Source organism: Brienomyrus brachyistius, chromosome 5 (assembly GCF_023856365.1).
Source record: "Brienomyrus brachyistius isolate T26 chromosome 5, BBRACH_0.4, whole genome shotgun sequence".
NCBI classification, from domain to species: Eukaryota; Metazoa; Chordata; class Actinopteri; order Osteoglossiformes; family Mormyridae; genus Brienomyrus; species Brienomyrus brachyistius.
The window spans coordinates 21032051-21058975 of NC_064537.1; the positions used below are offsets into that span (position 1 = coordinate 21032051).

Consider the following 26925-nt stretch of genomic DNA (forward strand, 5'->3'; position numbering starts at 1 on the left):
CGGATCTTGTTCCTCCCATTCAGCTGACTTCTCAGGACTTGCCTTACTCGTTGCAGGTATTTGGTTGTTGCTGCTTTCCTTGTGGCCTCTTCATGGTTCCCGTTTGCCTGCGGGATTCCAAGGTACTTGTAGCTATCCTCAATGTCTGCTATGTTGCCCTCTGGCAGTACGATCCCCTCGGTTCTGACTACTTTCCCCCTCTTTGTTACCATTCGACTACACTTATCCAGCCCGAATGACATTCCGATGTCATTGCTGTAAATCCTGGTGGTGTGGATCAGTGAATCGATGTCTCGTTCACTCTTGGCATACAGCTTGATGTCATCCATGTAGAGGAGGTGGCTGATGTTCGCCCCATTCCGTAGTCGGTATCCGTAGCCAGTCTTGTTGATGATCTGGCTGAGAGGGTTAAGGCCTATGCAGAACAACAGCGGGGACAGGGCATCTCCTTGGTAAATCCCGCACTTAATGGTAACCTGTGCTATTGGCTTGAAGTTGGCCTCTAGAGTTGTTTTCCACAGCCCCATTGAATTCCTGATGAAGGCTCTTAGAGTCCTGTTGATCTTGTACAGTTCCAAGCATTCTAGGATCCATGTGTGAGGCATTGAGTCATAGGCTTTCTTGTAATCAATCCAGGCGGTGCTCAGGTTGGTATGTCTGGTCTTACAGTCTTGAGTGACTGCTCTATCTACCAGTAGCTGGTGTTTTGCTCCTCTGGTATCTCTACCAATTCCTTTCTGGGTCCCGCTCATGTATTGATCCATGTGCCTATTCATCTTAGCCGCTATGATGCCTGATAGGAGCTTCCATGTTGTGCAGAGGCAGGTTATTGGCCGGTAGTTGGATGGGACCGGTCCCTTCTGGGGGTCCTTCGGTATCAGGACTGTCCTACCTTTGGTCAGCCATTCCGGGTGGGTCCCATCCATTAGCAGCTGGTTCATCTGTGCTGCCAGGCGCTCATGGAGTGCAGTTAACTTCTTTAGCCAGTAGGCGTGGATCATGTCGGGACCTGGTGCTGTCCAGTTCTTCATGTTTGAGACTCTTTCTTGGATGTCTGCCAATGTGATGGTTACTGGGGCTTGTTCAGGGAGGTTACTGTGGTCTGCTCTTAGTTCCACAAGCCACTGTGCATTGTTGTTATGTGATGCCTCTTTCTCCCATATGCTCTTCCAGTATTGCTCAGTCTCCAGCCTTGGTGGGTCTATCTTCATGCTATTACCCTGCCACTGAGAGTACACCTTGGATGGTTCAGTGGAGAAGGTCCGGTTTATTCTCCTGGCTTCTATATCTCTGGTGTACCTCTTCAGACGGGTAGCCAAGGCTGTGAGTCTTTGCTTGGCAGTTTCTAAGGCCTCAGCTATGGACAGCTTGTTATACTTCTTAGGTACCTCTTTTTTCATCACACCTTTCTGTAATTCCGATAGCTGGCTAACTTCCCTCCGTGCTGCCTTGATTTTAGCCTCTAACCTTCTCTTCCATGGGGGATACTGCTCCTTGCGGCTGTTGTTCATCTTATAGCCAAGCACCTCAAGGATCACTGTTGCTGTGGTGTAGATCAGCTGGTTGGTGTCAGTGATGGTTGTGGTAGGGATTGTCCGTAGTGCTGCATTCACATCTTCTAGTAGACCTTCTGAGGGTACTTCACGCATTCTTGGTAATCGGTGTCGGAGGGTCCAGGTTTCTAGCTTAGCCATGATCTTATTTCTCAGGTCAGCTGCTCTTGTATTCAGCCTACTAGGGCTTGTAGTTCTTGGGGCTTGGTACCCAATCTCGGAATGTGGGGATGATGATGATATCTCCCCCCTGACCTGTCGTCCTGGCTCCCCCTTGTCGTAGCAATCGTGTTGTACCTCATCAATCTCTAGTTGTGATAGCAGTTGTTTCTTGCGGATGTTGGAACATTGAGCTACTAGTTGTTTTGGTGTTAGTCTTGATGTGGGGTGTCGAAGAATCCATAGGTCCCACATCCGCTTCATGTAACCTCTTTCACTGGGGTTACTTGTATAGTAGCATTCCAACAGTCCCTTGTTCTCATCTCTTGTCCATGCATGTCTTGTTCTTGTTCTTGTTCCAGTAGCCCACTTATCGTCAGATTGTCCTGGTTCCTCAACATCTGGCGCAGACCTTGTTAATCCGGGCGACGTCTGAGCCGGCATGACTCTATTCTTATGTTTGTCTCTCATATTTTGAGGTAGGCACAGTATAGCGTGAGGAGGTCTTGCCTAAGGACCCCTACTGGAGGTAGGCCACAACCGGGATTCGAACCCCGGTCTCCCGTGTGAAAGGCGGCGATCTTACCACTACACTATCCAGCCACTATAGAATATAATAATTCCCCAAAAATAATAAAATATAATAATAAATAATAATAAAATATAAAAATATATTAGTTTGGCTGCTGAGTTACAAAATTTACAGTGTTTGGAAAAGTTTGCTGAAATATTTACAAATTAATGTATAGTTATGTTTTTGTGGAAATATAAGCGAGAATATTATATATATATATATATATATATATATATATATATATATATATATATATATATATATATATATATATATATATATATATATATATATATATATATATATATATATATATATATATATATTCCTAGGGTTTATTTCATGTGAACACTATTACAGAACCTCTTGTTTTGCCCTGTGCCCGTACACTCCCTTACTCTTGTCTGTTGACTTTTGAGTTTGTTTTGGATGGTGTTAGTCTCATTTTCTGACTCCAACCATGAACAAAGGCCTGTCTGTATCTTGAGAGACACTGAAACAACATATTTCTTCATTTCAGAGAATGTTCATCCATTTTCTAAACACTCCAGTTTTGGTTCAGATGTGCTTGTTCAGGCAGAGAAGTCAGTGTCATCAAACTTCCCTTGAAGACATTTATCTGTGTTCAGAATTTGTCAAACTTGCAGCTGAACCCCAGTTGCCAGTGAAGGGAATTTCTTTTATTCTCAGGAATGATTTACCAGGAGGAAAATGTCTTTCCCCGAGGTGATTTACGTGCCTGAGTTCAGTGAAAATTATGATGATTGCAAGTGTCCCCTGCTGAATCCAGGCCATGCTTTGTGATGTGAGCTCAAGCTTGTAAAATGGATAATGTAGTAGATCTTTCTCAGTCTTTTATGTGTTGCAATGTCCCATTTTTGAACACTCTGCTCAGGGATATTTAGCATTTTTAGATGGATGCTACTAGCTTCTAACTGCTGATATTGTGCTATATTGGAGTATCTCCAACCATTGTTGTTAACTTAGGGTTTCAGAGCTTTCTGGATGATGGTGTGCTCGGGCACCAGTGGACGCTTACAAATCTAAGCATGAGTGGAGTTCAGTATTGAGGGTTGTTATTCCCAAGCCCAATACATATGAAATCTGTATTAATTGTATGTCATAATTAGAGCTGACAGGATTACTCAATTAAACTCGATTTCTCTGGAAAATGACAAATGACATAGCAGATGAGGGTCCAAATATAAAGCGAAGGCATCATGCATGTCGAATCATCCATCCATCCATCCATTTTCCAAACCACTTATCCTACTGGGTCGTGGGGGGTCCGGAGCCTATCCCGGAAGCAATGGACCCGAGGCAGGGAACAAACCAGGATGGGGGGCCAGCCCATCGCAGGGCACATTCACACACCATTCCTACGCGCAATTTAGCAAGTCCAATTAGCCTCAGCATGTCTTTGGACTGTGGGGGGAAACCGGAGTACCCGGAGGAAACCCCACGACGACATGGGGAGAACATGCAAACACTGCATACATTATTTGCATTTCTACACCACACAATTAATGGGCGAGTCGAACAGCAAAGACAAGAATGATTATTTTGGTCCCAAAGACCGCATGCAGAGCTCATGCAAAATCAGCGGCAATAAACTTTAGACTGATGTTTTAACATAAGCTAGATAATACTGAAAATGAACCATAATTAAAATTTCAAATTTTGATAAGTTTCCTATAACTGAGGGAAAATGTTTTAACGCAATCTATTGACGACTTGAACCCACCAGATTATCACGCTTTTTGAATTGTGAGAGTTACATGTGCATGAAATGCCATGTCAGTAGAGCTGTTGCGATCATGTCACAATGTAATTGCGATTATATGGCACATGCACAATCATCATCAGGGTTTAGATGATGGGTGAAAGGCTAAAATTAAGCTGCTGGTTTCTTAGAGCGTCCCAGTGCTCTAAAGACTATGTCCCAGCTGCACCGAAAACAATGGATATAAGGCATATATCAGTTGACTTCACAAATTTTCTACAGGTTTCACATGTGCCAAAGGCTATGCTATGTGTGGCTTTACTCATGCACTACAACCACAGGCTGAAATTTAACATAGTCAATGTTCCACCTGCATAGAAAAATAATAGATATGTTATCTTATACCACTATTTACAGTTTCATGAGTGTTAGTGGGACATGTATGTGCTTGTCATTTCTTGTAAATATGTGCCACATTGGAATAGTGTTTGAAAGTGTTTTATGTCTTCTGTAATAATCTTTTGTTGAGCTACTCCTTTTTTACATTTGGAACTTTTATTTTGAAAAATCGAAGCGAACGCGTTAATTCACATCAGGAGCCGCATTATTTTGCTTTATCACAACTTACTGGATATAATAATTGAATAACCAAGGTGTGCATGTGATTTCACAAACACACACGAATTTGTGAATGTGGAATTTACTTTGTTTTGTAATGTTTTAATAGAGTAAATTCAGAGATAATCTGTGAATGCCTGGCGAATATCGAACCCACTGCTAACTTTTCTCCGGCATAAAACCATGGAAGCGATAAGCATTGGAGTAGCGCGTGATCTTAGATTTAGCAAGCACAACATCTTTTAAAAGAAGAGGTATTGTGAATAAACAAGGTAAAAATATGTAGGTGGTGTGGCGCTACCTTTTACCGATCGAAGTCCGACACATTTTTTTTGTAAACCGCTCCATACTCGTGCATACCGCCAGTACCCCTTTAGTATCCCATCGAACTTTGCACAATGAAAAACCACCTTTTTGTTTGGTGATAATTTGAACTACTCGCATAAATATGCAGTGATATTAAAGGAAATATTATTGTTATAATAAACTGAAGCATTTTAAATATCATAATGGTAATTTCATTAAAATAATACAAAAAAAAAACAATGCGTCGATTTAAAATATTGACGTCAGCGTCGACCTCATAGACTGCGTAGACTAATCGCGGCAGACATAGCGTGAAGTTTGCAGGTTCATATGCGAAGCTTTTGTTTGATCCCGCCGTTTCCTTCCACTATACAAAAACATGCAGCTTATGTAAATTGGAGCACCTAAATGGTCCTTATATGTGATTGAGTGTGCACCCTCAATGGTTGGTTGGTTCCTGCCTTCTGCCATGTGCACATATTATATTATATTATATTATATTATATTATATTATATTATATTATATTATATTATATTATATTATATTATATTATATTATAAACAATTACTCGATTATTGATATAAACAATAGTATCCCTACTCATAATCATGAACTTTCTTCATGTGTAAGGAAAACACAATCATCTGTTACATTTTTCTTTTTTAGGCCTTCCATGAAATCCGATGTGTCCTATTACTGCCATTCATGTCATGCCTGTCAAGTTGCTGTGAAGCCAAATTAAGTTATTCCCCCTGCTCTTCTAAAGCCAATACCAGTTATGGGTGACCCCTTTGAGAGAACTTTAATTGACTGTGTAGGTCCACTACCTTCATATCTCTTGACTTTGATGTGTGCAGATATATATCCTGGAACTATCCCACTGTGCTCTTACAAAGCTCCTGCTACTGTGAAAGCCATCATCAAGTTCTGTACCACATTCTGTTTAGTAGAATACATCTAGTCACATCAAAGTTCAAATGTCATGTCCAGTATCAGAGTAAGCAAGCAGTTTGACAGTCACCATGTTTGCAGTGTGTACCAACAAGATTGGGGTAAGGGAATCCCCCTGTAGGAATGTGTTGCATTTAGCCCATCTAAGTTGGTATTTGGACATTCTGTCCATGGTTCTTTTAAAAGTACTACAAGAACAGCTTCTGTCCTCTGTTCAATTGTCTTCCTCTTTGAAAATCGCTCTCAAACCTTCTCTCAGACCCATTTGAATTCCTGATTTTGATGAAGTCTGTGAAGTGGTCATGGTAACACTTTACTTAAGGCTATGTTTTTAGTAATTTATAAACACATTCATAACAAATATGAATGCATTCATAAGGTATTATAAATATAGCTTTAAATATTTATAACACATTATAGCCATGTGTATTATGCATTATGAATGCTTTATGAACCTTTCATCTGTAATGCACTGTAGATAACCTTATAATTCATTCTAATGGTTGGTATAACCATTAAGGATGCTTTGTACTGCATTATAAAGGTATCTACATGTATAGTGCATTATAGATGAGAGCTTCATAAGGCAGTCATAATGCATAGTAAACATGGCTATGATGTGTTATGCCTTTTCATAAATATTTATAGCCATGTTTATAATGCTTTATGAATGCATTATAATGCAATATTAATGTGTTTATAAATGACTAAAAACATGGCCTTAAGTGTTTCCATGCTCATTTGAGATGGGAGATGAGATTCTTGTTTTACATCTGTTTCCAAGTACAGCTCTACAGGCTAAGATTTAAGATGCATTTCAGGTTTCTATTTGATTGAGGTTCAGTGAGAGTGATGAAGACTGATAGGAAAAAAGTCTCTTATTTGTAATATAAATATTCTTAAAGTGCACACGCCCCAATCCAGATCTCTTTCCTCTCACCTGCCTCTCCCATAGCTACAGCCTCTGTGATTCTGTCCTCATCAGAGTACTCTCCTGAGATAGAAGGAAAGGCCAACTCTGAAAACCCTCAGCTCTCCCAACAAAACCCTCTCCTTTCTCAAACGCTGTACAAGATTGTTTTGTTCGTCTTATAGAGAAGCATCTGTTATTTTCCCTGACACTCCCCCTTGGACTTCAGTCGTAAAAGATGATATATATTTTGGTGATAATACTCCTATGCAGCAAAACACAGATTTTGTTAATCCACCCAAACGTGCCATTATGAAACTAGAAACTGGAAACCTTATTGAACATGATCTTGCTTTTCCTAGTTGTACTCCTCGTGTTTACTGGTTCCCAAGCCAGATGGTACATTTCACTTTCTGTGCAGACTACACAAAAGTCAATGCTGAAAAAAATGTGACTCCTTTCCCCTACCCAGGATGAAGGATTGTGCAGATCGGATAGGTAATGCAAAATTCATTACAGAGTTAGATTTGTTGAAAGACTACTGGCAAGTCCCACTCACTTGAAGGTTTGTGTAAAATTTCAGCTTTTGCCACCCGAGATTCTTTCAACAGCACTCTATTATACACACCAGCCACATTGCAGCACTTAATGAATCTGCTTCTAACCAATGTTGATAATTGTGAATCTTACCTGGATGATTGTGTTCTTTATTTTGGTACTTAAGAGGGTCACTTGCATATCTTACCATACCAAACTATGGTTTATGTTACCCAGAAACTTCTCTTACCCCGAACTCTGCTAAATGTGAATTTGATCATGCAAACCGCTTGCCCCTTTGGAACCCAAAATTAATGCTTTCCAAGTACCCTAAACAAAAAGAGAGCTTGGTTTGTCGTGCAAAGTTCCAGTTCTGTCTGCACTTCGCAGAATTGGTGAGGTGAATGGCAGTGGCAAATATGCTGGTGCTGTGTTAGTTTGAGAAGTTGACCTTAGTGTATACTGTTGCGTTTCTTTTCCAAGAAGTTCAACTGGCATCAGATCGACTATAGTGCAAAAGAAACACTTTGAAGTCTACACTAGACCCTGTTCATCACCCGCTTGTCTTTCTGCAGCGTGTGTGCGATACTAATTATGAGGTCATGTGCTGGTCTTTGATCTGTCACCGTTTTAATTTAAATATCATGCATAAAAAGGCAGATCCACTGTCTCATTGTTAGAAATTGGTTATACAAAGCTTTCCACTTGATGGTAGAGGTTTTGTGATCCCAGGCATACTTGTTAACAGACCTTGCGTTTTTTACAGCCAGGAAGGAGTACTACTAGTTTTAACACACAATAAAAGGTATATTGATGTAAACGGCACGCCCCTAGCAGAGAGCCACGCCCCTAGGAGAGAGCCACGCCCCTAACAGAGAGCCACGCCTCTCTGCTAGGGGATCAGCTTATTTGTTTTTGGAGGAATAGCATTATTAAAAAAATGCCTTAAAATGCTTTATTAAAATTGGCCTCTGCCAGGTATCATAAGAGCGTTACATAGTAGTATCTATAGTTACAGTTACATGTCACATAAAATCATGTATATGTGCTGTTTCTATGAGTATGTGTTTGACACTGATATGGAAATGAAATGAAATTAAAAAAAAAATGCTGGCTTAATGTAGGATCAAGATATTGAATTTACACTGGTAAATACACAGACACACACGCATATATAAAAATATTTATTTATTGTTTTTAAGCTTGGGGGGCACTTTTGGCCCTCCACCATAATTTTGAGGGGCATTCTGAGGTTTCTTGTGCCATTTTTGCCTAGTACCCCCGTTGATTTCCAGCCTGTATTTCTCAAAATTGTATATATTGTGAGGAAGTAAAGAGTGTGACACCAATTGTTTTGAGTTCTTTTCTTTCTGAATAAATAGGGATTTGGGGAAAGTTTGTGTATTTTTATATCAGTTTTCATTTGACTATGTTAAGGAGCTAATCTCTCCAGTTAGTGGTGTTTCTGTATGTTATTTTGGACTTGTCGGCTCTCGATGGCGTTGTCCATTTTCTATTTATAAATTAAAGAGACAAATGAATTTGTTATCTTGGTCTACTTTTTGTTATGCCCGATGCTAGACAGAACTATAACAATATTATTTTTTATTGTAATATACAGTATATGTGATGTATGATACACGCAGACTTACATGACCACACTTCCCGATATCTCCGTCAAGGTGCCAGTTCCAGTGACTCCAGACTTGGATGTATTAACAATGCTGACAGATGATGCAGACATTGCCGCTTGGCAGAATGAAGGTCTTCCTGCTGACAGGATGTCAACTGAAAATGCCACAATCCTCACTAATTGTGAGCGCTGGCCTCTTATGGTGGACCCCCAGTTGCAGGGAATTAAATGGATCAAAAATAAATATGGTGAAAACCTCAGGGTAATTCGCATTGGCCAGAGAGGGTAAATAGCTCTAAAGGCATTTTTTTATTGTGATAACTATACATGTGAGTACTTATTTGTTGTAATCATTGCTTTTATTTCAAACTTCTTAGTTACCTAGATTCTGTGGAGAGAGCCTTGTCTGCTGGTGAAGTGGTTCTGATAGAAAATTTGGAGGAGACTGTGGACCCTGTCTTGGGACCTTTGCTTGGTCGGGAGACAATAAAGAAGGGCAGGTCAGTACTCATTATTTTGATTGTACTGTATGTTTCATTTTTAGAAAGAATTCTTTATATCTGGAAGCACTAGAATGAACCAATGCAGAAAAGATTGGAATAGTAATCCATGTGTTTTTCCTTAAATAGGTGTATAAAGATTGGAGATAAAGAATGTGAATACAGTCCCAATTTCCGTCTTATCCTTCACACCAAGCTGGCCAACCCACATTACCAGCCCGAAATGCAAGCTCAGTGCACTCTAATCAACTTCACTGTGACCCGCGATGGCCTGGAAGACCAATTGCTGGCTTCTGTGGTCAGTATGGAACGACCAGACCTAGAGGAGCTTAAGGCAAGTACAGCTGGTTAATTTTCTGTTTGGCATATAAAATGGCCTAAATTCTCCATCTTGCAGAGGATTGTTAGTAGACTTGACATTGAATCATTCATGGTTTCCGCGGGGTATTAAGTCACACAATATATTAAATTTAATCTTAATTTTTTTGAAGTCATAAACATATTTTAGTCTGATGTTTCATATTTCATTTAGGTTTAAATGTGACTGACTACAGTATGAAGCTGGTTTAGCCAGATTACTTAAGTTAGCACCAAATTTTCAGTACATTACTGTAAGTCCCTGGGTCATGAATAGCCAGCTTACGGACAACTTGTACTTACTGATGAACTGCCATATATATTATATTATATTAAAATTTTGAGTTAAATATGATGGGTTGTAATGACAAACGCACGCACTATACTGTGACACTCATGGAATCATTGTGTGACTAAAGCTGTAATGCTGTTGTAATGTTACTTAACAAATGCCTTGTTCGGAATGCAAGACATCAATGGAACAAGAGTAAGTGTTAACCTCTAATCGTGATATTTTTTCTATCTAAACTGGTTTAAGAACTGTTTATTTAAGGTTTTTTTTCAATACTGTTTACTGACAACCTTACACCAAATTTGCTTTTTCTCTTCAGTACTGTCTGTACTGCTTTTATAATTAAAATATTTTTTAGCGTATTTGCTTCATAGAATACCCTTCGTTTTGATAACGTTTGATACAATTAACACATGAGTATATATATTTTTTTGAGCGGAAGTTCAACAGTCGTGTCCTTTGGGTACTTCAGTTTCGCTTTTTAGCCAAAAAACATGCTGATGTTAACTGAAGTTACCATAATGCCTGTAGGTGTACGTGTGTGAGTGAATGGTGTGTGAGCGAATGGTGTGTGAGCGAATGGTGTGTGAGTGAATGGTGTGTGAGTGTGCCCTGCCATGGGTTTGCAGTCCATAACGGGTGATTTCATACCTTGTGTGCCCAAAACCTGCGGGACAGGCTCTGGACCCCCTGTCGACCGTGAATATGATAAGTGGTCACATGGGCTTTTTCATATTTTATGTTTGAACTATTTATGAATTCTGCATTATGCTCTCACGGTCACCTCTCTGTTCAGAAAAGAATTATTATTATTTTTATTTTTTTTTGTGATTACTCTAAGGTGCTTTGGGTAGAAGTGTCTGCTAACCAAACATAGACTTAAACATAAGCTTACCTCCTGGCAAATTTGGAACTCCTGAACTGGTATATAATAATGTAATAGCAGAACATGTAAAATGAACAGCAATATAGCGAAAGGATGCTCCTCAAAGAAAAAGCATTAAAAGATAATTACCAAACCGAAAACAAACTGACTTTGCAAACAAAGGTGGAGGTGACCAGCACTGCGTTGGTACTAAGTGGGCAGGGAAGGTGTAAAATTACTGCCTGAACTGCCCGCAGTAGCTGCCCACTTAGTTCGAAGGCACCGGTCCCAAAGCTTGGTTATTCAAGCTGTAACTGAATTGCAAGTACGAGACTTTGATTTGGAAACCAAAAAGTGTTGTGTATGACTAATTAAAGTGAATTATGCACATAATCTATCTAACCAGGTGACTTTTTTTTTATAATGAGCGCTGACTGGGTTGCCAACTGTCATCTGGCACGACTCTCACGCTCTCAGGATCTTAGGCAAGAAGTCTTCCATTATAAACCTAAAATTAGCTACATCAAGAGCTTTGGGGTAGTTTGCAAACTATTTGTCACGGGACGCTCGCGATCGCTGGGTGAGCGTGCAGACAGGCGAGCGAGCAGGAACAGGCAAGCAGGCAAAGTACGAAAAACAGGGTTTAATTGGGAGACGGGGATCAGGATACATCGGACACTGACTGACATCAATGACAGACAAAGAGCTCAGGTAAGACACGGACTGAAATACACAGGACTGATCAAAGTAACTAGACACAGCTGGGTACAATCGGGAAAGATCACGTGGGTATTCAGGGGGGCGTGGCACACACGAGGAGCGGACGAGCTGGGCATGACACTATTATTTATTATCATTGTTATTTATTTAGGTAATAAAACTGTTACATTAATGTAAATGTGTGTGCATGTTCGTGAAGTCACAGGATAAGGGTGCTCTCGAATTCAAAATCTCACTCCAGCTACCTGACCGAAGTACAACCCTGCGCTGATATCCATGTTAGCGAACGGTCAAATGTTAAATACAGTAGTGCATCCGTATGTTCCAAGACCTACCGCAGAAATTCGAAACCGTCGATGTACAGTACTTATCAATGATCATTTTTAATTTATATAATACACTGAGACGGCTGCTACCAAATTAGCAGATATGGATGTTCCGCTGTACTGTCCTAGTGAGCTTCCAAGCCAACAGTAATGTTAGCTAGCCAGCTAGCTATCTAGTTAGCTTAACCACTGCTAGCAAAGAGCCTTATTCAACACAACATTACACCAAGTTACAGCAACATAAGATACGTTTTAACAAAAAGAGTTTTAATAAGAACAAGGTAACAATCCTCCACTTTCACATGCGACTACAAATGCTCCGCACAGGAATCAAATAACCATTCTTGGCAGATTCAGATGGCATAGGCTAAAGTTAACATTCAGGTGTCTTGGTCCCACCTCCTCTAATTACTTGGACCCACCTCCTCTACAATCTGATTGTTTATGTCTCTGAGGCAATATATATTTTTTTGTTCTGCCCTCAGAAGATTTTTATGTAATACCCCCACAGTCCTTTATATGCTTGTAATGTTGGAGAATGGGATGTTGAATGTCTTATTGTAAGTCTGCTATTCCTCTGTTTTGATTGAAGTTTCTTGGTTAGAGAATTTCTAATAGAGTCACCCATATCTTGATTGTCACTTTCTAGAGTTATGAGTTGTGATTTATTATTCAGACATCAATTGTTGGACCTTTTGTAATACAAACCTGAATGTAAATTGGGTACCGTACATTGTAAATGTATGGGTATTGATTCTGGTAAAGCATATTTCTTCTTTCTGTTTGGTCTTAAATTTGGCTTGACTTGGTATTGAAGAGGAGTCTTAAATTTCACATCACAACTTCTGCAGACACCCTGTTCATTCTTTGTCTGATTTTTGTTTTTCCAAATTTGTTTCAAATTCAAAACAACCAATATTGAAGGTATCGGTTTTTGTGTGTTATTAAATTTACTTATATGACTTTTGTTTTGTGAGGATTAACCTGTATTGTTCTCCATAAAGAGAAATGTGACCTTATTCACAAGATCCATTATTCTGGCGCTGGGGTGTCTGAATCGTTTCTGCTTCCCACACACAGCTTTTGAGAATATTTTTTAGCATTCCTGACACTTTTTTCATGATGTGTTCTGTATTTAACTCTGTGTCTGGCTTCAAGTATAGACTCCCTGGGGAGGGGTGGACAGGAAGATATTGGTACCTTGTCTGGATAGGTCAGGAAGAGGAGATAGTTCTTGCCCTTTGTCTACTGTTAAGTGTCAGGTTTTAAGCTGGTTCTGTTTGAGTACTATGTCTGAAGGGTCAAAAGGCAGTGTGTCAAGGTGAAGAGGACTACAGTGCCCTGGCATTTACATCCCAATTGTTTTCGCCAATATGCATTTTTTTTTTCAGAAAGTGTTAATCTTGCCATATGTCTTTAAGCCACGTTAGTTTGAGCACGAGTAGGTCTGTCTGAAGGAACAGGTTGGAGGATAGTGTAACCGACCACCGAGAATTCAAGCTTCTGGGAGCTGCCTGGAAAGTTCACACAATAACTAAAATTAAATGAGGCACGTATGTATTGCTGTTTATAGATATTTCCCTTTTATCAGCGAAATAAAACTTGTATTAGAATGCCAGATTAAATGTGTTAGTAGTAATTAGTAATGATCAGATTTTATATAATGGTCTAAGAATAATAATAATATGGGACAGACAGTAATTCAGCTATCATTAGACATACATGTAAGCAATCATAAAAAAGTGACGTGCTCTTATGAAAGTAGAAGTACAGTATTTACTACTCAAAGAAAAAAGATATTCATTCTGGGTTTACTGGACATAAAAACTATATGTGAAGCATATGTTTCCCTCAACCAATTTTCACCACTTCTTTTATAACCAAAGCATAACGTATAGGCCCTCAGCTGAATTTGTATTTTAATTATTGCCATGCAAAGAATTTATGGGTTCCATATCAGATCTGTGCCTTGACTTTCTTCGATACAAAAAGCCTGGACATTGACCTTGTTCGGTATGATTATCCTGAGGTTGCTGAAGGGAAGATGAGCCATTAAAAAGTAGATTCCTTTAAAACATGGTTGGTTGGCCTTTTTGCCTCATGCACAATATAATAATGGGGCGCAATATGTTCTACTTGGGCATTTGCACTGAAATAACCCATAACTCTGGGATTCGTGAGTCTGTATTGTGGTTTCCAATTGAGCCATACCTTGGAAAAGGTCACAGTGTCTGTCAATGGATATTACGTTCCAGGTCTGTCAGACCCTGCACAAGCACATTGCTACAGAGAGGACTGGCATTTTCTAACAACAAGACAGGATTAATCGCATGGCTGCATTGTCACAATACAGAAGAATATATTTCAGCATAAAGCACGGGAACATTAAGCATTCTTAGTGATTTGTTAATGCGCTTGTAAATAAATACAGCTGGGAAACTTAAGTAGGATATAGTGCAGAGAGTCTAAGAAAATTTATGTGTGATGTAGCTTTTTGGAAATTGGGCTACTGAAGAACAAGACGGAAACGCTTCTTCTTTATTTATTTAAATCATTGGACACATTGGACAATTTCATTGGCATCTTTCTCTTGTGTGACTACTTAATAGCAATTCAGTTAATGAGCACTGTGAATTGTGATGGATATTCCAAAAGATGTCATACATGTCGCATGAATGCAATTAAGAAATGGAACCTGCATTTTAGGCAAATCTTAGCCAAACAGAACACTTTAAGTGCTTGTAAAGTTTTCGTATTGGCTTGTGAAATTAAATTATAGCGGTTGATGTGTGTATGTGTAGGACTAATTTTGTAAACTGCAATGTCAGACAGCTGCATATTAAATATTGAGATTCGAAGTACAATTTTACATTTAATATTTTGTATAACTTGAATGAATGAATGAAGTTGATGTTTTTATTCAAAACAACTTTTACCCATTTTACACATCTCTTTCTGATGGATACTTCTGTATATTTTCTATATATTTTACAAATATAGACAGGTACCAAACTGGAGGGACTAAAGTAAGCTCCTTTTGGAGTTAGAATAGTTTTACTGAATTGTTGAAAATTGTCCATTTTATTTGTTTAGCTTCTGATTGTATCCAAAGTAACGCACATTTTGAGAAAGCCGGATCTGCCAGTCACTGGAACAATTAGGGGTTAGGGACCTTGGTCCAGTGTAGGCTTGTATGATGTGCGATGTTAATCCTGACGTTGCATGTTATGCATATGCAATTGTCACATCGCAAAGACTGCCTTAGTCAGCTGGGTTGAAAGCATTAATAAGTTATGCTAAAACATTTTTACCCTGTCATGGGAACCAAGCTCAGCAAGCTTTGCAATTTTAATGATCGTTCCTTCTACATGCACTCTCATAGCCAATCATAATAATTTCCGTCCTTGCTGTTACATTTCTGAGAAGTTTACTAAAAATAAGTGAGGTGGAGAAAAGCGAACAAGGAAGACATTAATCTTCTGTGATATGGAAATATTTTCTGTTCCATAGAAATGACATTAAGTGAAAACAAATATTTTGTCCAAACTGCTTTGAGTGGGCACCACTTGTTGCAATATTGACAACTTATCTGGTAAATAATAGGTTCTGTTTGTCTGTAGTTTATTTTGGGTAAAATTTCAAATACAACAATTTCAACATTTTTCTTTTTTTGCTCGTTTTATACATATCGCCATATTTATTACAAAAAAGATCGCAATGTGATAATTTTTTGTCCTAAAGTTTTGTAGCCCTACTCCAAGGCCCAATAGTAAAGTTAGGGTGCTAATCATGTGGGTTTAACTTGCAACCAATCACCAGCATAGTATCTTAACCTGCTAGTCCGTTTCTATGTGCTATCGGCAATTAGCCAAACAGCATGGCTTTGGAATTGCAGCACGGAGACTCCAGATGCAGAACCAGGCAAGAGTTTCGAGGCTATACTGCTAACAACTATGCCAACCCCAAGTCATATTCAGCTTAGTTATATTTATCTGATCTAATGACTTACCTTCTAGCTGGGACCAGTCATTGTAGCGATATTGAATTGTTTCACTTCAATTAGCCTTGAAAGGTGTAGGGAAAGTAATGGTGAATTTGGTTTTGGTTAGTCAGTGAGAATATTCCACTTCCAAAACGAACTGTCTGGGCAGTAATGTTTAATAATCATTCGCCTGCAATGATGGACATATATTATCTCATTTAAAACCCAATTAGGATTTGTGCTGACTGGTTAATTGTTTGTTTTCTGGGCTGGGTAATTAGATGCACAGTATGCCAGCAGAGACCTAATCGTTAATAACTGACTCATTAAAATTACGGATTTTGATGAAGTTTGCCTCTCCGCCTCTGCTTCGAGACAGCATACAAGGTCAAGGTCTTGCTAGCTCAGTGGGAACATCAATTCCCCTACATCTGTTTGCTTGGTTATTCATTTTCTTGATTTCTCAGTGCTGCAAAAAACCTTGTCCAATGCCTAGAAAAAAAAAAGTTTGCTTTTCTTAAATTACTGCAGAAATTCAGCATAAAGTGTGTGTCACGTTCATTTGCCTTTATTTTGCATTATGATTAATTTTATTCAGAAGTTTTAAAGTGATATTGCAAACAGTATATTGGAAAAGTGATTATAATTGCGTTAAATCAGAATTTAATATCACATTTTATACCACAGTCTAGACTTTTATGCTGTTAGTTCTATTATTCTTGTCCAGAGTAATGTATACGGAAAATGTTTTTTTTCTCAGTTCTACATCAGTGTCTTCAATAATAAAAATGTGAAATTTACACTGTGTTTACGCAATACTGCCTAACTGCCTAATCACTGTATCTGAATTGTATTATGAAACCTATTAGGATTTTTTGCATATTCATTGTGTGGATTGTACCATATTACTGATAGCATAACTGCATTGAGTGCCCCTTCATAACACATTCATAGAACATTCAGTGTACCTTCAAAATGCATTTGCAATAAGTGGTGGGGAAAAAAAAATAAAAAATTAATCGTGATCCTGGCCCTCACAACATCCCAGGATTGATTTAATTCATTTATGCCTTTTCCCCGTGACTTTTTGAATTTTGCTTGTATTGGTGCTCTTATCGTGTAAGTGCCACTGCTTTTTCTTTCACCTATAGGAGGGTTGCAATAGTATTGCGCAATCGCCTTGCGCCGCCATATTGGTGCATTATCAGTTATGCTAATAGAGTACTCTGAGCATGTGAAGGCAAACAAGTCAAATCAGGTACCGCTTTATTCCCACTGCAGTCATATTCAGTACATTGTGTACAGTGATGCAAAATTACTTTACATAAAATAAAATAAATGTATTTATTTATGGCTGGGTACAAGAACTGCAGAGGGAAAAGTGTGGATGAAATATTTTGGTGTATTCAAGTGTAAGTACAAGTGTGTGTGTGTGTGTGTGTGTGTATATATATATATATATATATATATATATATATATATATTAATATATACTAATGCTCTGCTTAGACCAACAATAAACATACAAACAATATCATTACTTGAGGTCACTAGTTAACTATTTACTCTCTAAACCAGCCATGATTTCATGTCTTATAGTATAATAAGTAGAGATATAAACTCTTCGTCCTTTATTAAATATCTGCATTTCAAAAATCAGAAGACAGCCCCTGATATTTCTAAAGACTAGTACTGTCATTGCAGCAAATACATCAGTTTACAGTAGATATACTTTAATATTTTTTTTTGTGAATTTTGTTACTTTAACTGAAATATTTTCCTCAAGTGGCACTATTCTAAATGCTTACGAACAAAAATGTAACTGACAATTTAATCTTGCTTGACTAACCTGAGTCAGCTCATTAAACATATGACTGAATATATGTACAGATTTAGACAGGATGGCTTACTTTTAAAAAATGATTTGTTATTCCAAACTACAATGTCTTTATTACGTCACACCTCACTTGAAGGCCAAGCACATTGAGTCACATATCATCATACAATAAACTTCACTCTCAGAATGTTTGTATGGTTTCTTAGCCGGCAGCAGTGAACTAAATTCTCTGTCTCTTTTGGATTCAGTGCATATGACCATCACTGGATATGTGTGCTGCATCATTATGAATTCCTCAGTGAGTTTGAGCTTGAAAGAATTAAATGTTCCTAGAAGGCACAAAGATTCTGTAATGCAGCTCTGCAAGTAACAGCAGGTGTTTTAATTGAACAGTAATGATCTAGAATGTTTTTTCAGTGATTTATGCATTTTGGTTAACTGAAGTTTAAAATCAGACATTGGTTTTTAGTTTGCTTTATAGGGAAAATTTAGATTGCTTAAGTGACCCCTTGTCATCTGGATATCATAATTTTAGTTCAAGTATCAAAGCTACATTGGGCAAATTGTTTTAAAGGATTTCGCAAATCCACTATCATCAAAATAGTCATCTGTGTTTGCTCCATTTTCCTGTTGGACACCAATATCAACTGAAGCGATTGGTGCTTCAATGTTTGGTGATTTCTGCCAAGAGGAAGTGAGTTAGTTTACTCAGGCTGAGCATACTCTTGTTTTTTGAGCTATGCAAAGATATTGATTGCCATCGCCTTTGACTTGTCCTCTTCTTTCCCTGTACTCAGTTCCTCAGTACTTCTGTTCTTCTTTCTCTAACAGAGGGCAAAGTATTATATTTACACATGTAGGTTGTGCAATGTCACACACTCATGCTCTTGTCCCTTATGTATTTCTTTTCTCCAGTCAAATCTCACGAAACAGCAAAATGGCTTCAAGATTACTCTAAAAACTCTTGAGGATAACCTCCTCTCCCGCTTATCTTCTGCTTCTGGAAACTTCCTGGGTGACACAGAACTGGTGGAGAACCTTGAGACCACCAAACAAACAGCTGCAGAGGTGGAAATAAAGGTTGTAATCATCTACCTATTTTGTGACCATATTGATTGAAATGAAAATAAGGGGGGCGGCATGGTGGTGCAGTGGTTAGCACTGTCGCCTCACACCTCTGGGACCCGGGTTCAAGTCTCCACCTGGGTCACATGTGTGCGGAGTTTGCATGTTCTCCCCATGTCGTCGTGGGGTTTCCTCCGGGTACTCCAGTTTCCCCCCACAGTCCAAAAACACACTGAGGCTAATTGGAGTTGCTAAATTGCCCGTAGGAATGCGTGTGTGAGTGTGCCCTGTGAGTGTGCCCTGCGATGGGCTGCCCCCCCCCATCCTGGGTTGTTCTCTGCCTCGTGCCCATTGCTTCTGGGATAGGCTCCGGACCCCCTGCAACCCAGTAGGATAAGCGGTTTGGAAAATGGATGGATGGATGAAAATAAGGTGAAATGCATTAAATTCAGAGTAATAACAGGGCTGTTTTAACTACATCAACAGCTTTTAATAGTGTAGAAATTATTTGAAATTTCAACTTCACAAACAGTCATTGTCTAGATATAAATCATTAAAAATAGCCTTTTACCTATATCACTGTACCTTGGGTTGACCAATACCAAACATATCTTACCAAACACACAAGCATTTTAAGAAATCTGCATTGTAAGATATGCCATCCAGAAACTTACTTTTATGTTAATGTACTGTGCACTACAATCTAAATTGTTCAGGCTAAGCTAGCATGCACGGCTTCTGCAGATGTGTGAGCAAGCTTGCATGTCATTTTCTGTTCTATTTTCAAACTGATGAACTAATAAATGCTCAGCCCAGTGCGGTACTGCAGTGTCATACCCCTAAGCTTAATGGTTTCGTTATCGTCCTTCTAATTATGATAATCGTGGTTAATATGCTCAACAAACGACCTCTCTTGTGCTGTTTGTGTTCGCAGGTAAAAGAGGCCAAGGTGACAGAAGCCAAAATCAATGAAGCAAGGGAACAGTACCGCCCTGCTGCAGCCAGAGCTTCCTTATTGTACTTCATAATGAACGACCTCAATAAGATCCATCCGATGTATCAGTTCTCTCTGAAGGTACAGTATGCTTTCTAATGGCCCTCTGCTAACTGAAAGCCCTGGTGGAACTTTCCGTTTCACTCTGAATGTATTTCTTCTCTGTTTGTCCTTATATTCTGTGTTCGGCAGATCCTTCTTGTCTTCTCGGCAGTTAGTGTTTTTTGCCGCCCCCTAATATAGTTATGCTGTTGTTGATCTCCTTTAATTTCACAATCGACTCTCAGGAGAGAGAACCCTGGGAATCACACCAGATGAGGCATGGTAGCAGAATGTTACGCTTTGTTACGTGGAATGTTTCTCCGGGCTTTGCAAACGCACTGTTGGTGTTTGTTACGCCCACTAGGCTTGTTTTGCGAGGCAACATAAACGGGAGAGAATGCATGGAGATTCTATTAAGAAAGTAATTTATTAAAGCTAATCAGGGTACCCAACAGGATGTAATACTGTGAAAAATAAACACAGTAACATAAACAGTAATCGAAATACAAATTGTACTACATACAGTAGCCTATTGCATAAGAAAGAAAACCCACAAGTGTGTCTGAATGCAGAGAGAAGTAACTTCTTCAGCTCAGCCCGATGGTTCTCATGGTATTAGCAGGTCAGTCAAGTAAATTACCTTCACTGACTCCACCCTGCAAAACCGACAAATCAAGAAGCCGAGGAAAAATTAAGTAGGGTCCTTACAATGTTTCAGCTAAATGGAAATTCCACTGGAAACGCGCGATGAAAAGAGGAGGGATATACTGCAGCAAGAAGAGGAGGAATGTGTTGCATCAGCATTTTTTTCCATTATACTTTAAGACTGCATTCATTATTAATGGAAAACACTAATGTTTATAAAAATTTACATAGGATACAGGATGTCCATGTAGCAATTTATGTTTTAACCATCACTGTACATAGTTATGTTTGGCTCTGGTAATACTACAATATTAGATGTCAAGTTTGCATTAATAATGCACTAATGCAGTAGTTCCATTTGTTATTGTTTTGCACTATATGTTTGTATGTGTGTATTTTATGTACCTCACTGAATGCAAAACAATTTCCCCTAGGAATAAATTATGTATTCATTATATACATGGATATATTTACTTGGTATTCTCATAAATACAGTATAAAGTTTCATTAATAATTGCTGATTAATACTTTCAGCTAAATTGTTACGGATGTATGTTTAGTATCTGAACGGCAATCTCTATTTGCTATTAAATACATCTGTTTAGTGACTGATCCTTATCGGCAGTTTTAAACCTTATGAATGCACAATGAAAGGATGATGGTAATGCTACACACAAACACACAGTCATGTTTTGCTTTTTGTTTTTGTGTGTTTTCCGCTTGGTTGTGTTACAGGCCTTCAGTGTGGTGTTCCAGAAGGCAGTGGGAAAGGCCCCCCCAGATGAAATGCTAAAGCAAAGAGTTTCTAACATCATTGACTGTATTACTTCTTCAGTCCACCAATACACTACACGTGGCCTCTTTGAGTGTGATAAACTCACCTACACTGCTCAGCTTGCCTTCCAGGTAACATTGTCTTTTCTTACTTAACATTGTGTCATATGGTCACTTCCCCTGAGGTACTTTCTATGACAGATATGATCTTTATTATTTACTAAAACTTAGATTTTGCTGATGAATAAGGAAATCAACGTAGCAGAATTGGACTTCCTTCTGAGGTACCCTGCTCAGCCTGGGGTGGCTTCTCCAGTTGACTTCTTGTCAAATCACTCCTGGGGAGGAATAAAGGTTTGTTTTGTTTATTATTTAAGTCTAAAGAACTGCTTGCAATTACCTACAATCTGCACCTATATAATATTATAATATTGTAAAAATAATAATGGTAACACTTCACTTCAGGGCACAAATAAAATAATTTTATACTAATATTTATGTATTATTTAACCATAAACTAAGTCTTAGTTACATATTGATCTCATAATAAATCATAATGCATGTTTTATCTCAAGCAGTTACTATATTTGTATAGCTGTTGATTCTCTACATGTTTGTTAACTACTGAAGGAACTGCTAAGGAACTGCTAAAGGAACAAGTACTGAATAACACAAGTGAAATTCTGATCTCATGTTTGTTCATCATTAATGAATCGTGATGCATTTTTTATCTCAAGTAGCCTTGTCAGGATATGTTCATGATGGCAACCTCAGGAGTACCAGAGTCAAACTCCACTAGATATTAGAAAAACTGAACTTAATGCTTAATGCATGAGAATATCCTGGGTATGACGTTGAACTGCAGATGGTCCTCCAACTTACACGGAAACATTTTGGGGGTTGGTGGCGGGGATTGGTACTCCAGCCACCATACAACAACACAAGCATAATACTCTTCTGCTCTCCGCGGGAGTAGCTCTGCTGCAGCCGCCCACAGGAAGGCTGCATGCATCATGAAGGGGATGGGGGAAAACTGTCAAATAGCTAATAAGGTCAGGCCTGTTGGGGATTGGGGCTGGTGTGGTGCTCAGGTGTTGCCTCCTGCATGATGGCACTTGGGTCCCAGTTTGAGGGGGCCCATCTGGGTAGGCACGTGGAACCCTTTGTCTCTGCTTGGGTGTCTTATCTGTTGTCTCAGTGTATGCTCTGACCATGGTGAGTGATATCTCATTAAGGGAGACATTTTACTTGAGGCTTCGCTCGGTGGTTGATGGGTGCCACTCCTCTGGTCATGTATGACTTCAGTGCGACCACTAGCACTGAAGCTATGAGGATTGTATCGGTCCCTGTGGGTCTGGAGGCCGGGGTGAGAGTAGCTCCATGTTCCATGACTTTACGAAAGTTCAGGAGGCTGGATCCTGGTTCCAATCCCCTGAGCCGTATCATTGGACTTGGTACGGGTGGTGCAGCGAAGGAGATGGGCCACATCCTCGTGGGCAGACGATGGAGGCTCCTGCAGAACTGTAGACTCTACAGAAGTGCCCAGTTTGTGAATTCTGACCACAGACTCGTTGTTGCTTCTCTGAAGATTCAGCTTAGATTCAATAGGCTAATACCTACTAGGAGAATGAGCCTGGACTTTGCCAGACTCCAAGATCAAGCTGTTTCTGATAAGTATGCATGAAGTTAGTGTGGTGACTCTAATGTGATGTGGAAGACCTTCTGTGATTAGACCGTGAAGGTTGCCGAGGGTTGTTTTGGTGTCGCCAGTGATCCCAGAAGGATGTGCTTCATCTCGCAAGGCACCCTGGATATTATGGAGAGGAGTCGCAGTGCACGACTTGGTAGTAATTCCAGTCTGTACCGAGAACTGAGGAGGATGACTGTGAGGGCTCTGAGGGCAGATAAGGGGGCGTTTGTTAGATGAATCTGTGAGCAGGTGACATACCATCTGTGATCTAGTGACCCACGTCCTGCTTACAGAGGAATCCAAGCATTATGAACTTCTCCAGGCTGGTGGTAAATCTGTCCTCCTGGCATTGCAGGCAATTTTTGCTTCCATTTGACAGTCAGGCGTCATCCCAACTGGATGGAAAACAGGATTTTTAGTCCCTACCTGCAAAGACAAGGGTGATCGCCTGGGTTGCAGCAACTACAGGGAGATAACACTGCTCTCAATGCCGAGTAAGGTTCTTGCTAGGGTCATCCTTAACAGGATCCGTGATCATTTGCTTGCTTGTCAGCGACTGGAGCAGTCTGGTTTTACACCTAAGAAGTCTACCATCGACTGCATCCTTGAACTGAGGGTTGTCATCGAACGCAAGCGTGAATATCGGCACAGGTTCTTTGCAGCCTTTGTCGATTTTCATGAAGCATTTCACTCAGTTGATTGAGTTGCCCTGTGGGACATCCTGTGGGTTCCCCCTGAAGTTGCTGCACATCATGGCCAGCCTGTACACTGACACTGTGAGTGATGTGCAGAGTGCAGGGAGAGAATCTTCCCAGTTTATTCTGTGGTTGACATTCATGTCTCTGGTGAGCATGGGGGGGGGGGATGTCATGAGGTCGCTGGAACAGGGTGTGTGGTGCTCTCCATATCTTTGCAAGAGGATGAAGGTCCAAGTCTTTGGAGTCCTGGTGCTCCTTGTCTTGCTGTGTGGCCGTGAGACATAAATGCTCTCCAGTGAGCTGAGATGGAGACTGAACTTCTTCAGTACTGTATCTCTTTGGAGAATCCTTGAGTACCGCTGGCTTGACTTTCTGTCGAATGAGCAGCTGCTAGAGGAGTCCCGAATGAGGCACATTACCTGCATTGTGAGTTACGCCAGTACAGCTATTTGACACGTTTCCCTGAGGGTGATCCGGCTCACAGGATCCTCATTGCTGTGGACCTGGGCAGCTGGACCAAGTACTGTACTGTACCCACGTACTGTAAGACCTGCTGCGGCAGATGGATGGCCATATCCGTAGCATGGAACTGGACCATGTGTGTGTCTGGGGGATCTCCAGTCGGAATCCCAAGGAGTTTCACCATGTGGTGGATCACACTGCATCAGCGCATGCTCCTCAACCTGACCTGACCTGAGTACCTGAGTTATTACTAAGTTCTTGTGCCCTGTCAAGTAAAGTGTTACCACAGTCATAAAAAAATCGATTTCTTCAAGAAGTGTCACATATAGGAAAAATAAGCATCAAATATTGTGCAGTTGAATAGGCACATTTTGATTCTTTCAGTTATGAAGAAATTTTATTCAGCATTTTAAGGGGGAAAAAGGTATATTTCCTTCTTTTATCTGGACATCACAAATTGTAAATAGTTTCATGATGATTCAGTCTTGAACTTTCGAGCGGTTTGGCCGTATTACAGTTGGCCATACTAATACACGGACCGAATCTGGTCTGCTTTTGCTCTGATGTTTTTTTGTGTTTCTGCGTTGTTATTATTAATGATCTTCTCACTCCAGGCTTTGTGTGTCATGGATGAATTCCGGAATTTGGACCGTGATATTGAGGGGTCTGCCAAGCGCTGGAAGAAATTCGTGGAGTCTGAGTGTCCAGAGAAGGAGAAGTTCCCTCAGGAGTGGAAGAACAAGACGGCCCTCCAGAGGCTGTGCATGATGAGAGCTATTCGCCCTGATCGCATGACCTACGCCGTGAGGTGAGGAATGCCATGTTTGAGCCCTTGTGGCCTTGTTTTATGGGTAGATGACTAATGGTGATTATTAAGACTAGAACTGAGACATACAGCCTTGGAGGATTTGGCCAGTTTACAATGTAGATGCAGGCTCACTACTTTAATTTTGTCACAAAGGGCTTCGGCAATTATGCTGAATGTAACTACTACAAAATTTTAAGAGTAATTACTTTAATAAGTACTCTAATGCCTGCGGGTAAGCAATGGTCAGAACAAAACCATAAATCATGAATTATTATTCTCAGGGAAATGTTTTGTCATTATACTTATATGTGAACTATTTGTTCTGATAATTATATTGCAGATTAATCTCCCCTTGTGTGGATTTCCTCCGGATGTACTTCTCTCATTGTAGGATAATTGGTGTCTCTATATGGTCTATAGAGTATGATTATGTGTATGTGTGGATTATGTTTATATTGTTTTGTGGGAACCAAATGTAGCCCACAATCAGATAAAATCCTGTTTTTTGACGTTTGTGCGGACCATTTGTCAGGTCTCCACAAAGATCTGTGAATGCAATCAAAAAAGTAAAGTAGTCTTGTATTTTGTTTGGTTATTTATGGTTATGATTAGGGCAGGGTGGGGGTTAAGGTTGTTATAGATAGCGTTAGCATTTTTCCCATAGAAGTGAATGAATGGCCCCATAAGGATAGGTACACCCTACATGTGCATGTGTGTGTGTTTATGTGTATGTATGTGTGTGTGTGTGTGTGTGTGTGTGTGTGTGTATGCACGCACATGCGCACACTGTGTATTTGTGAATACTGCATTAATGAGACTTTTTAATTACCTTAAAGGGATTTTGTGGAAGAGAAACTGGGCAGCAAGTATGTGGTGGGCAGATCTCTGGACTTCGCCATCTCCTTTGAAGAATCTGGGGCAGCAACTCCCATGTTCTTTATCTTGTCTCCTGGTGTTGACCCACTTAAGGATGTGGAGAAACATGGTAACGTCAAAGTCTGTCCCAAAGGCTCCTCCACACGAAGTTCTTTTCATTCTTCTTTTTTTCCTTGTCAGGGCTAAGCATGCCTATTGTAAGATGAGCACGGTTCGGTTCCCTTCCATTCCAGTTGCATCACAGTATTGCCTCTATCAGTCTATCCATCCATCCATTTATCTCGTGTAACCACTTGTCCTATTCAGGATCGTGGGGGGATCGCGGTCTATCTCGCAAGGCAGGGAACAGCCCAGGATGAGGTGCCGGTCCATCACGGGACACACCATTCACTCATGTCTGCACACTAATGGGTACACACCAACACACCTAATTTGGTAACTGTAATTAACCTTAGCATGTTATGGACTGTGGGGGATAACCGATAGTACCCAAATGGATCCCCACAACAACACAGGGAGAACATGCAAACTCCACACACGGAACCCTAACAGAGACTTGAGCCCCAGAGATGCGAAACAACAGTACTAACCAGTGCAGCATCATGCTAACCCCTCTCCTGCTGTATCACTGCACAGAGCAATGGCTATTTGGGAATTACTCGGTTGCTGATTGAATAGTAAAGGAGTCTGGTATACCAGTTATAGGCCAAAAACACCCACCTCTACAAACCTGAACCTGTATTGTGGAAGTCTGTAGGACTTTATTAGCATTAAACAATGTTAGCGAAGGTAAATAAAATCAATTAACCATGCTACAATTTAATTTAATTATTTTTCCTACAGTATGTTTATAAATACTGATTATGTAGCGAAGTGTAATTCAGCTTTACAGCTTGGCTCATTTGTCTGCAGTGATTTGAATTGCAAGCCATGCAGTAGGACGTATACTCAGTTGGCGTGCCGAACGTGCCAAATCCACATGGACTGCAAGTAATCAGCTCTCTTACATTCGGCGTGTACCATGATG

General features: G+C 39.9%; 1 protein-coding gene across 1 annotated transcript in view; it reads left to right on the plus strand.

Moving 5' to 3' along the window:
* The window catches only part of dnah9 (dynein, axonemal, heavy chain 9), a 119544-nt gene that overhangs the window by 61831 nt on the left and 30788 nt on the right, over positions 1–26925 (plus strand). The window contains exons 53-61 of the mRNA XM_049013154.1: positions 9015–9250; positions 9343–9465; positions 9595–9799; positions 18760–18924; positions 19844–19984; positions 21326–21496; positions 21596–21718; positions 24829–25022; positions 25859–26007. Of these exons, the coding sequence (XP_048869111.1) occupies positions 9015–9250; positions 9343–9465; positions 9595–9799; positions 18760–18924; positions 19844–19984; positions 21326–21496; positions 21596–21718; positions 24829–25022; positions 25859–26007 (1507 nt within the window). The remainder of the gene's footprint in view (positions 1–9014; positions 9251–9342; positions 9466–9594; positions 9800–18759; positions 18925–19843; positions 19985–21325; positions 21497–21595; positions 21719–24828; positions 25023–25858; positions 26008–26925) is intronic.